Below are 13055 nucleotides of genomic sequence, written 5' to 3'. Positions count from 1 at the left end.
TGATACCTACCTAGCAAAGGGGCATTGCACAATGTTGATGTAGCTTGCAGTGGACCATGCAACTTGCGGTGGACAATGTAGCTTGTGTTGGGCAATTTAGAAATACTGTAGATAAACCGTAATTTTCTCCACAGATTAATTAATTAATCAATTCATTAATTTAATTTGATATCTCTGGACTCTATAACATCCACAAAATGGGATGTGCGGTCATACATGATAAACAGTTGTAATTTAAATGGTGTTAGTATACTTAATTGCTACTCCATTTATATCCTCAGTATATTCAGTGTTTGTGTATTTGAAGCAAAATAAGGCATTCATTTTCAGGATGCATTGTTTTATGCTTATGCACTTGGCAGAATAATATAAACAATGTCTCATTGTAAAATACTGCATCATTTGCCTCAATGCTTAAGTTGCATATACAGTATAATACATAAGGAAGTCATAACAATCCCAACACTCATGCACCCTGGAAAGACTTGTACCAAACTGAACACAAACATCAGAGCGTAGAAAGAAATGTAGTTTATATTGTAAATTGTATGCCACTTTTATAGTGTGAGCCAAATAATATTTTAGGCCTAAAATTACACGATGGATTCGGAAATGGTTCTTCAGATTTGTGGTGTTTGTGCTTTTGGGCACCACAAAATGTGTTTCAATGCTCAGTTAATTCAGTTTAAAATGTACAACGACGATTAATTTCATTTTCTAACGTTAATATGCAATAGGAGAACAGATATTTATATCCATTTATTTTAATGCGTATCTTCTAATTATGAAATATGGATGGAAATAGAAAAAAAGTTGACTTACATAGAAGAAAAGTCGAATTAGTTTGAATATTTTACACCCGTTTGAGTGTTATTTTTCTTTTGTTGATCAGAGTTGATGTGACAAATCAATTAAATAATACTGTTGCAAAATTACAGAATGGTGCATTGGTGCAAAACAATTCTAAACATGGTTTAAACGTACTGAAATTAAGAAGCAATGATCTGCACCTATAACTTTCACCACAGCTGTCCAACACTCATATGCTCCCATACACTAGACATCCTGACTGATGGGAATGGACATATTCCGCATGGTATTTGTTGAGACGTTTCTAACATTTGCCTAAAAATCCCTTATTCAGATTGGAAACATATGATTTTGGAATAAAAATATTGTGTAAAAAGTTGATATAATAATTAAATAATATTACATAATATTACATAATCAGGTAATAATGTAATAGTTGTGACAGCCCTAATGCACCCTTGAATTTCAACTTGCCACCCTTCTGCCACCCCATGTAAAATGTTCAAGAAACGGCACTGCCCCCAAGTTCAATTTTAGGAATCAGGAGGTGTGGAAACACATTGAAGATCAGTCAGTGATATGTACAAGGACTATTGTGACAGTATTTTAGATGCCATCTTTTGTTATTGATATGTAGCAATGCATTAGTTTACTATGATGACTTTCAAATTGTTAACCCATTAGTGTCTAATCAGGGAATCTATAAACTTGGATGTTTGTGCTTTGTGACATACCAGCATCTCTTAATTCGTCTCTAATGAATATACACCTCATTGCTTTGTTTTATTCTCAGGATGCCAAAAAGTATGGCATGGATAGGATACTTAGTCCATTGGTTGATGTAAAAATACTTGAGAGAGGAATGTTAGTGTAATTTGGAACCCATCGTTGGTACTATTGCACAGATAACGGATGACAATCTAGGTCTAAATAGTATTCTTTGTTATGTAGAATCATTCACTGCAAAGTATTAAACTAGGCTTTGTCTTACTGACAAGGCATCAGCTCAAATGGTAATTTAGTCAGGATGACCCATGGGTAGTTATGTTTGGCAAAGCATTAAATGAGGAGCATTACAGTTATCTTGTTCAAAGCAAAAGAAACGGCATACTCAATACCTTGAGATACAGTAATATATCTGACAACTTGGATATAATGCATGATATCTTAGGTGTGGAAATATGAAATGAAGCTCCTTTTTGCCGGGCCGCGTAAGCAGAGCCGACTAAGAAGAGCGAATGTCTCTTACTGAGTGACTGACTGAGTGCCTGACTGACTGACTGCCCCTCATTAAATAGCGTAGTGGTTAGAGAAGCAGACTTGTAGGTTCCGAGTCCGTATCTCCTCGCAGGCGAAGTGAAGTACGCATTGTGAATTATTCCGTATTGACGAAAACTTTGCTGGCTAAAACCTGAAATTACTGGCTAATACGCTGTTCAAATGGCCATACTTTCAATAACAGTCCGGTCTGAACTAGGCTTGCCTGGTTTCTTGTTACTACACAAGTCCTAATCTCTTTTCTAGTGAAGCTTTTTTCCAGAGGTTCTATGCTTTCAACTATGGCTAGAGCCTATAGCTAATGCCAGTGAAACATGGCGTCAGATGAGGAACATTCCCCTCTTTACCCCTATTTGGAGATGCAGTTCCAGAGGGTGACAGACAATTCATCCATTGGCTACAGGTGTGTCTATAGGATGGGGCATCAGGCTTAAAGACTTTTCAGACAATCAAACTAGTGGGAGACAAAGAAACATGTAGAACTCACCAGCAGACAGGCTCCGATGATCCATATTAACCAACTGATCATGTTGACCTGGTAATTATTAGAATTTATCCTGGACAGGAAGACAGGGAAATATAGAGTTATAACCAAGTTATATGTCCTGCAGTATTTCTGTGTCATCAGAAAGCTTGTCTATACTGTTCATAAATTTTATAATTGCATGCGTATAAATGTTCTGGACTTCGAATTACTTGCAAAAAATGTTTTGTATAGAATATATGTAGTGCCATAACAGTTAACATGAATGTATATTACCTTTGAAGTTTAACTAATATTTTTTTTTTGATTCAACCAAAAAAAATGAAAATGAACATGCCTCAACATGTAATCATTTACAATTGACTTCACAACAAGGCACTTCATTTCAGAAGTAAAAGATCCATTGGTTGGAAAATATCCTATTTTACAGCATTAATCTGTCAGGGGAACTGTTTTAATCACACTTGCTTTGATCACAGTGTTTAGCCTTTCAACTATACTTACAACCATAACTACAACCCCTTCTGACAAAAGCATCCATCTCTTGACTGTAGAGTGGACTACACTAAGGTTGGGTTGCTCCTTTAAAAAGTAATGCTCCTTTAAAAAGTAACGCTCCAACATTCACAAAGATGCTGCATATTTCAGCTCAAACTTCTGTGTATGACCTGGCTGAAAGTGTGAGTGTGTATGTGTATTTATATATGTGTGTGTGTGTGCGCGTGTGTGTGTGTGGTTTTACTATACATGTGGGGACTTCAAAAGTCCCCCGAAAGGGCAGACGTGGTCAAAAAGATGAATGAGTCTAAAGGAATATGTCACAGCTCGATCAAAGCTCGGAGCTTGTGAATTGTCTAATTTGACCCTAGGTCAATCTGACTGTACACATCCAAGTGGTCTGAGTTGGTGTCTCACAGTGCCCTGAACACGCTGAGTGACGCAAAGTACAACAAGCCATCAACAATACCCTTCACTGAAGATGTACAGATACTTCACCAGTACCTTGAGAAATCTGCTAAAAGGGCCTTTTGCAGCCTGGAGGAGGAGGCCACCACTCAGAACTATGGTCAATTTGCAAAAGTTACACTTTCACAAATCATTGTGTTCAATCGCTGACGTGCTGGGGAGGTTTCAAAATTGCGCCTCCAGAGTTTTCATTAAAGAGACTACACTAAGCTCCATGAAGATGTTGCTGTGGGGTTATCAAAGACTGAACAGAAGCTCTGCAACTATTTTAACCAAATTGAAATCATGGGGAAACGGGGGAAAAAAGGTTGCTGTCTTGCTCACACCAAGCATGGTTGATGCTCTGTCACTACTGGTGAGTAAAAGAACATAATGTGATGTCAATGCCACAACTGTCTTCCTGTTTGCGAGACCCAAATCAATGAGCCATTATAGAGGACAGGACTGTTTGCGTATTCATGCAAGCCAATGTGGAGCAAAGCATCCTGAGCACCTCAGATCGTCACAACTCAGAAAACATGGGGCCACTCTTTCACAAAGTCCTTAATTAAAAAACAAGAACTTGATCCGTGTCCTACGGGATTTACCTGTTCCCACAACACAACTGGCTAAGATTTCCAAGCTACTGATATCAATGGAGAAAGGACTTCTTTCCACCATGCAGGGGAAATCACTGGATGAGTTTGTGTTAAAGTTTGAGTGTTTTCTTACTAAACATGTATAAGGCATATCGACTTGCCATAGAATTGGTCCCTTATATGATACTCATATATTAAGCAAAAAATCCTATTTCCATGACTGTTGTTTTTATGTCCAGCTATATGTATGTTATCAATCCCATTTCCCAGACAAAATTGCATTGAGTGATCATGAGGCTGATGATAGTGGGAGCCAATCTGATGAAAATAGCGAAGCTGTCACAATGTCAGAGAGTGGAACTAGCAACATTGTGGATGCCGCATCAAACATGACAGAGCAAGTCCATGACATGGAAGATTTTGGTAGGTTACATCACTTTTTTTTACTTAACCAAATCAAATTATGTATTTAGCAGATGTATCGTCCACATTAAATGAGACTGCATCTCCCTCTGAAGGTAAGTTTGATAACACAAAGGCATTGAGGCAAGGTGTAAAAGAAATAAAAGGCAATGTATAAAGACTAGATTTAAGAAAAATGACTAAAGGTCAGTAACATAAAATCTGTGTCCATTTCTGGTTACCAGTTCACCAATGTTGTGCAGTCTGTGTCCTTTTATGGTCAATATGAACTGGTTTGTAAGACTACTAATCCAACCATGGAAATGAAGTGTTTATAGATGTTCAGATTGATCACCAGGGGGACAGGGGAGTTGTGATATTGCACTGTTATCCCTGTATATCTTCTTCTCCTGGAAGACGTTCATAGTGCTGCGGTCTGTTCCCATGTGGGTCAAAAAGATTAATGAGTCTAAAGTAATATGTCACAGGTCGATCAAAGTTCGGCGCTTGTGAATTGTCTTATTTTACCCTAGGTCAATCTGACTGATCCCCATACCTGACTGATCCCCATACCTGACTGGTCCCCAAACCTGACTGGTCCCCAAACCTTACTTCAATGGGGGGGCACCCTAACTAAGGGCATTGGCAACTTCCCCCACCAGAGGAGATTCCAGTTGTAATTTCTCTGTTGAAAAAAAGGAACTATACTGTTAGTTTCCTTTTTTCTAAGTGACATGAACTGACACAGCCCTAAAACAATTCTCCATGGGGGTCTAGCGTGACTGCCCCCTGCTAACGCTTCTCCAACATGTCACTCAGAGTGACTGGCATTTAGAATAAGTCCCCTGATGAAGACAGCGTGTCTGTCGAAACGTTGGTCTTATTAAAAAAAAATGCTATGATATGCATTTGAGTTTAGAGTGCGGCTTTTTCATTCATTTTGTTTCAATTTCGTACCCTTTAGCCAGCACCTCGTCAACTAAGGTGTGCATTTCTTCTACCTTTATTTAGAATAAGTCCAACATTGATAAGAACTTGTGTCCAATTGACAAATAAAGGGAACTTCACATATAGATAACACGTTTTTTAGACTGAGTTAAACATGCAGCAGAAATGCTTACAACGAAAGTAGTTTGTAATTTTTCCCTACAAATTCTTGATATCAAATATGTGATTAATGTCTGTATAATCGCAGCAACTCCCAGCAATCTAGGCACAGCCAATGTCCAGATCTTTTGAAGCAAATCCCAAACTGTTCTTTTCATAATTATTGCTTTACCAGGAAGTCTAGACCGGAATCACTACATACCATAAGGAAGTCATGAGCTGGACATGTTTGCCAAATGCACAGACCTCCTCAGGGCCCCAGGGCTAATTCATGAGTAAGATTCTAACTCTGCTGTTGCTAAATATGAGGCAGCGACTTTTCCACAGCAGCATTCAGGGATCCCAGACTTTCATTTTTAGTCATACATGAAATCTGTAAACAAGAAACCAGGCAAGCCTAGTTCAGCCCGCCCACAATAAAAAGCTCTATTCATTGATGCTCCCCAAGATTCAAACCTGGATCACCTATGTGAAAAGCTGTGTATTTAACCACTACACGACAGAGCTATACATATGCCAAGTGTCGGTATAGCCTCTTGACATTATCTTTGTCACATATTAACATCATGCCAAGTTTGAATATTTTGTTGGACACAATTAACCATTGTGTTAAACTAGGTAACATTTCTTATTAAGTTTACCTCCACCACAAATAGCATGAATGTGATGGGAGTTGAATGTGGGACCTGTTGTTCCGTAGACCAAGTCTCCAACAACTACGCTTTTTAACAAGGGTCTGTTAGTCAGTCGGTCAGTCGGTCAGTCAGTCAGTCAGTCAGTTGCTCTTCTAGGCCAGCTCCGCTTATGCGGTCCCGCAAAATTATGGCACTCTGACTTGTTCGGCAAATTATGCCATTCAAATGTCATCATAAGAAATGTATTTCTTTGCTGTCTTGCAAATGCCTCTATGCATTTATTTTATTTTATATACATTTCTGATTGAAAGTTTGTTTGATTGGGGATTTCCAAAACCCATATTATTTCAGGTTCTCCCAGGGTTACATGCCCTAAAGTACCAAATGACACCACATTATATTGCCAAATATTCCTTGGTTGCCAGTATTCTTCATCTAGAAAATGTTGTTGAATTAACTGAGCAAGTAATTCCACAAAAACGATTTTGACAGGAGTTTATCTTATTTTCTTTTTGAAAACATGTGATGTAAGTTAGACCTCTAAACTGATTTTTAATGACATTAGTTAGACCTCTAAACTGATTTTTAATGACATTAGGAAGGCCTTAGGCTAAGTAATCAAAAAAAATCATCATTATTTTTTACAGCAAACCTATTTTAATGGTGATCATGTTTGGGGTTAAATGCTCTCCTTTGGACAAAAATATGCTGAAATATTACAAAAGTTCTAGATATAGCCTAATATAAGTAGCATTTAGTTTACAGCTAGTTTACTGAACATGTAATGTAATATCCCTATCATTTGGCCTTGATATTCAATAAATTGCCCATTGGGGGCCTTTTACCCCTTTAGGGAGGGACATTTTTCACGGATAGAGGCCTTTACAGTTTGATTAGGTTGCAATAAAATAGAATCATTCTGCCCAATATTTTTTTTTTCTAAATGTATTTGTCTGACTATAGTCAATAGGTACATATCTTAATCTGACCAAACATTGCCTTTTTTAATTCACAAAAAACATTGATCCCCCAAGTTACCCTCTGTTTTTTGCTACACGACTTGTTCATTCACTTGGAAATGTATTTTCTCAAAATACTTTGTGATCACAATTTGTGAAAATTTGACCTAGAAAGAAGACTTTATGGAGAAATTATCATGATCATATAATTAATCTCTATTGAGAATTTGCTACTATAAAGTGAGGATTTTCTTTTTTTATCCCCTGCTGATTTTGTATGTTTGCCCACTAACAAATAAATTATCAGTCTATAATTTTAATACTAGGTTTATTTGAACCGTGAGAGACAGAATTATATTATGTATATTATATATATAGACACATTATACTTTTCAATGTGAATTTCTCCAAACTGCTACTGAAAAAGTATTTTCGTGTTAACCCAGGGGGCGTATTGCCCCATGTTACTCTAATGTACTAGAATCCCAAATAGGAAATTCATTTATTCTCAAAGTCCGGATCAGATCTATAAACACTGAAACAAGTTCTTACTATATCGTATCTTAAGAAATGTTGAATTGTATTAATTTGTTTAAAATAAATAAATATGATCAAAACATTTTCTTCTTAAGCTCGTTTTTTTTGGGGGGGGGGGGCGGTGGGGGACATGCCGACTCAGCATGTTACCACAGTAGCAAAATTGGGGTAAACTTTCCTAAAAAATACATTTGGTTAAATACAAATTAATCTGTCAACTGTACCCATTTATTTTACTTTATAATCCATTACCCTAAGCATAGTCATAAAATACTAAATATACAACCGATTGCACAAGACACATGACTTCTGACTCAGACTGCTCTTAAAAGCGCTCCCACTTAATATATTGGTATAGCCGCGCACACGTTTTAGGAGAGTTATGTTTGAGTGGTCTATGTTGATCGCAGTTATAAACTTCAAAGAAAAACAACGAGATTGGGTCATTTCTGCTGTTAAGAATGGTGCAATTATCCATTAACCTACCAAGAAAGTAGCCTATTAGTTGTGCTGTCTGACTAGACATTTCATCTACTCAATTCATTCATCTAAAACCTAATGCATTGAAAAAAATATTTTGGCATGGCATAGCAAAAGGAAATCGGAATATCAGCAATACTGCTTACCTTCTTTATAGCGTCTGCTCTGGGCTGCATGCTTGCGAGTACCTAGACATTACTTTCACTTCGTAGCTTTGTAATGTAAGCTACGCAGCCATCGAAACTCCTCCTTTTCTTCTACACCACTTGCTCTTGGTCATTAGGGTATTTTATCCAAAAGTGATTTTGAAGAGAAACGTCACCTACCAATTTGAGTGTACTCTTAAAAAATAAGGTTAATTAGGGTTCTATATAGAACCATAGGGTTCTTTACCGTATAACAAAGAACCATTAAAGGAAATGTGTTTTTTATTGAGTCTTGCAAAAGCAAAATAACCTTTTTTATAAAAATGCTACTCTTGGCTTTATTAGGGTTATATGCTATATATAATATAAAGAAACACTATTTACTGACTTGCGGGATATTGGAAATCCTTATTTAACATTTTGGATAAAGATGTGTAACAGGTAATGTCCACAGATTAAAGCAGATAACACAAGTAAGATGCTTTATGGAAAGGATAAAACATATTAGGCACTGATTAATTATCATTTTTCTAGATATCATAGTCTCCATTTTAAAAGCACCTACTGTTTTCAGTATTTCTATTCTATATCACGGCAGGGATGCCCCTATATTAATGTACCTACATGTGGGGCGTGAGGGTAGTCTATCTGCCAGAGGTGCAGAGGGGTTTTGCATTGACCATCTTCGAAATGTCAAGTCTAATATATAACTGGGATGCAAAAGATCCAAAATGATAATAGATTAAAGTTTTGCTCACTTTATCCACAAAACTTGTTACAGTACATCATATTTAACTACCCAACTTGAGTAGACGATACGTACTCAGACCATCACTACAAATCGTAATAGCCGGATTTATCAATACATGTACTGTACCCTAATCCTTGGGAGAATTCTGTTTTCAGATTTGCACGAGCATTTAAATGTTAAGGGACAAACTTCCGTTTATTCCTTTGACGGAGTGATTTACAGGCGAGTACAATATTTTAACTTACGCTACAGTCCCGTAAATTAGAATAACAATACAGCAAATAGCTAGGTTATACAACGCAAGTGGGGTTCTAATGTCGATCATTACGACCAACTATTAAGACCTTGGCCGATAAGTAACGAAAGATAGCTAGCTAGCCAGATAGCTAACTTAACATTAAGTAGTTGGTCGTAATGATCAGCAGCCACTACCTTCAACTTCAACGAATTTGGACGTTAGTTTACCAAAATGGCTTAACAGAATTTTAAGTAGATCATCCATCCATTGTCAGCTAAATTAGGCAAATCATGATTTCCGTGTAACCGGGACCAAATAGCTACGGCCACTTACATCACTAAAATACTAACGTCATCTAATGAATGGGACGTCTGTTTAGCAGCGCCGTTAAGAGAAGAAAAGTTCGCGTTACTTAGACTCGGTCCAAAAATATATAGCGGCACCTAGCTACTAAGCCATTCAATGAAATAATGTGCAACAAATGAACCCATGAGTGTGCTCCTTTATTTACAGAAAACAATGGTAGAAAAGTGGGTAATTGAAGATGTTTGGGAACGGCTTGAGGAAATTCATCTGAGTGACGCAAAAGAAACGTTCAAAGGTATTTAATGGGTGCACTACTACAAATGTCCATTCTGTGATGTGATTAAGTTTCAATTAACCAAGTACTTGAAACATCTTGAGTTGTTACATCACCACCAACCTAACTTTATATTGTATGTGATATAGAAGGCTGCAAGAGAAGCTATAAAAAAGTGTCCCCGTTTTGAGAAACCACATCTACCGAAAGCATAGAGCTGCATTTCATACAACTAGTCACAGTCAGGAAAATACACCATCAGAGCACAATGAAGAGGACATTTTAGATGCTGGACATTCACAACCAGTTGGTTTGCCTCATATTGATATTAACACACTTTTGTCTGGGCTAAGGCAACATATCGCTCTTTTTATAATAAACATCCAAGAAAAGCATTCCCAAAGTTACACAAGAAACCATTGTTACCAACCTTCAGTTCATTCTGCATTTTTTTCAAGAAAACTATGCTGCAATAATTACATTTCACTTGGAACAGTCAGGATTTCAACTTGAAGGCAATGAGGTCCTAGACTGATTGCTTTCCGATGAGAGAGTATCTGAATACAAATTGCTACAATACAGCAAAGAAAATCTGAATCTTGTGGAGCCTGTACAACACATTCTAGGTGTTAACAGCAAGGGGAAGGAAGACAAATTTCAGTATGTGCCAATAAAACATTTTTGAGTCTTTTCAAAGAAACAGTGAAAAAGCTCCAAGTGCACTTTTGGAAAACTTCACAGACTGAAAGATTTTCCAAGAATGCCCTTTTTCTGGAGACCCAAATATTCTTAGGATACATCTCTACACAGTATGTATTTGAGGTGGTGAATCCTTTGGGTTCCAAAAGATCCATTCACAAAATCACAGCATTTTACTTCACTATTGGAAATCTAGAGTCCAACTTCAAGTCACAGCTGAAACACATACTGGTAAGATATCAGCTGTTTCAGAGGTATTCGCACAGAAACATTTTGCTTCCACTTACTCATGACCTTAAGAAGTTATACTTGGATGGACTGTCAATCAATGTGAATGGACACAATTTCAATATCAGGTGTGCTCTGGCTACCATTTCAGCCGACAATTTATCTGCTCATAGCTTGGCTGGATTCACTTACTGTTTCAACAGCGGCCGAGTGTGCAGGTTTTGTATGACCACACACAAAGACTTAAGATCTCAAGTCAATGAAGACAATGTCATCATCCGATCTTCACAGGTACACAAATATAATCTGAATGTAGTCAGACAGAATAGTGAAATATCAAAACTGACCTACGGTGTGGTCAGAGAATGCCCATTCAGTGATCTAGAATACTTTGATGTCACCAAAGTGTTTCCTCCAGACTTAATGCATGACTTCTTGGAAGGCATTGTACCCATAGTGATCTGCCAAGTAATCAAGGCATTTCATCGTTTGGATATTGTCTCTCTGAATAACATAAATTCAGAGTTGGAAGCGTTTCAGATAGGAAAAGATGACAGGAAACATCCCAACAAAAATACCACAAGGTGTTCTGAAACAGGACAAGTTACAGGGATCAGCAGCTCAAATTTGGTGTCTTTTTAGGATATAGCCTTTTCTAATTGGACATGATAACCCAGAAGGTGATGTACACTGGGATTTTTATCTGAAGTGCAGAGAGATTGGTGAGATTATCTAGTCACCCATCATAAGTAGTAATCTCATTCCTGTCCTTAGTCTTCAAATTGGTGAATTCCTCTCATCTTTCCAGTCAGTGTTCCCAGAGACTTTCACCCTCAAACTTTACTTCCTCATACATTACCCCTGTCTGATATTAGAATTTGGGCCCCTGAAGCCACTGTGATACATGCGATTTGTGGGAAAGCACCAATATTTCAAGCAATTATCACAGAACACTTGCAACTTTAAGAACCTGTGCTATACCCTCTCCAAAAGGCACCAGTTGAGGCAGTGCTGGGAACTTACATCGTTAGATGTCCTCCACCAAATCACATACACCGAAGGGGAACAACTGATTCCATTCCCATCTTTGCCACTGGACATTAAGGAAGGCGTTGCTGGCAAGAGCGGGGTTGATAACATCTACAGGGAGGAGAAACTTGGTGTGACAAGTTCTCTCTCAACAAACAACATCAAATATAAAGTGGGTGACAGCATCATCATAGATATCATTGAAGAGGACATACATACCAGTCTTCCTGAAAATAGCCAAGATAATCCAGTTCAGAGGTATCTGGATGATATTTGGAAAGTTGCTGACACCAAAAATTTTCAACAGTCATTACCATGCCTTCAAACTGGAGGACCACAAGAAATGTATTGTGGTTTTGCCTGGAGAGGAGAGACTATTGTGCTCTGGATACTTATATCCATGAAGATGATACATTCATCACACTTCACAGCGTGCACAAACAGAGGTAAAATAAAATACCATACCATACCATCTTCTTCCGCTTATCCGGGGCCGGGTCGCGGGGGCAGCAGTCTAAGCAGGGATGCCCAGACTTCCCTCTCCCCAGACACTTCCTCCAGCTCTTCCAGGGGGACACCGAGGCATTCCCAGGCCAGCCGGGAGACATAGTCCCTCCAGCGTGTCCTAGGTCTTCCCCGGGGTCTCCTCCCGGTGGGACGGGACCAGAACACCTTCCCAGGAAGGTGTTCCGGAGGCATCCGAAACAGATGCCCAAGCCACCTCAGCTGACCCCTCTCGATGTGGAGGAGCAGCGGCTCTACTCTGAGCTCCTCCCGGGTGACCGAGCTTCTCACCCTATCTCTAAGGGATCGCCCAGCCACCCTCATTTCGGCCGCCTGTATCCGGGATCTTGTCCTTTCGGTCATGACCCAAAGCTCATGACCATAGGTGAGAGTAGGAACGTAGATTGATCGGTAAATCGAGAGCTTTGCCTTGCGGCTCAGCTCTTTCTTCACCACGACAGACGGATACATCAACCGCATTACTGCAGAAGCTGCACCGATCCGTCTGTCAATCTCCCGTTCGCTCCTTCCCTCACTCGTGAACAGGACCCCTAGATACTTAAACTCCTCCACTTGAGGCAGGCACTCTCCACCAACCTGAAGTGGGCAAGCCACCCTTTTCCGACTGAGGACCATGGCCTCGG

At 38.7% G+C, this 13055-nt stretch overlaps 1 protein-coding gene across 1 annotated transcript in view; it reads right to left on the bottom strand.

Annotated features, from left to right (window-relative positions):
• LOC105008454 (GATA zinc finger domain-containing protein 14) overlaps positions 1-8468 on the bottom strand; it is a 45684-nt gene extending 37216 nt beyond the window's left edge. The window contains exons 1-2 of the mRNA XM_034295614.1: positions 8383-8468; positions 2576-2645 (exon numbers count right to left, since the gene is read on the bottom strand). Coding sequence (XP_034151505.1) covers positions 2576-2617 — 42 coding nt within the window. The 5' untranslated portion in view covers positions 2618-2645; positions 8383-8468. The remainder of the gene's footprint in view (positions 1-2575; positions 2646-8382) is intronic.
• Between the last annotated feature and the right edge of the window lie 4587 nt (positions 8469-13055).

The sequence above is a fragment of the Esox lucius genome, chromosome 11, assembly GCF_011004845.1.
Source record: "Esox lucius isolate fEsoLuc1 chromosome 11, fEsoLuc1.pri, whole genome shotgun sequence".
In the NCBI taxonomy this organism is placed as follows: domain Eukaryota; kingdom Metazoa; phylum Chordata; class Actinopteri; order Esociformes; family Esocidae; genus Esox; species Esox lucius.
This window is presented reverse-complemented; position numbering and strand designations above follow the sequence as displayed.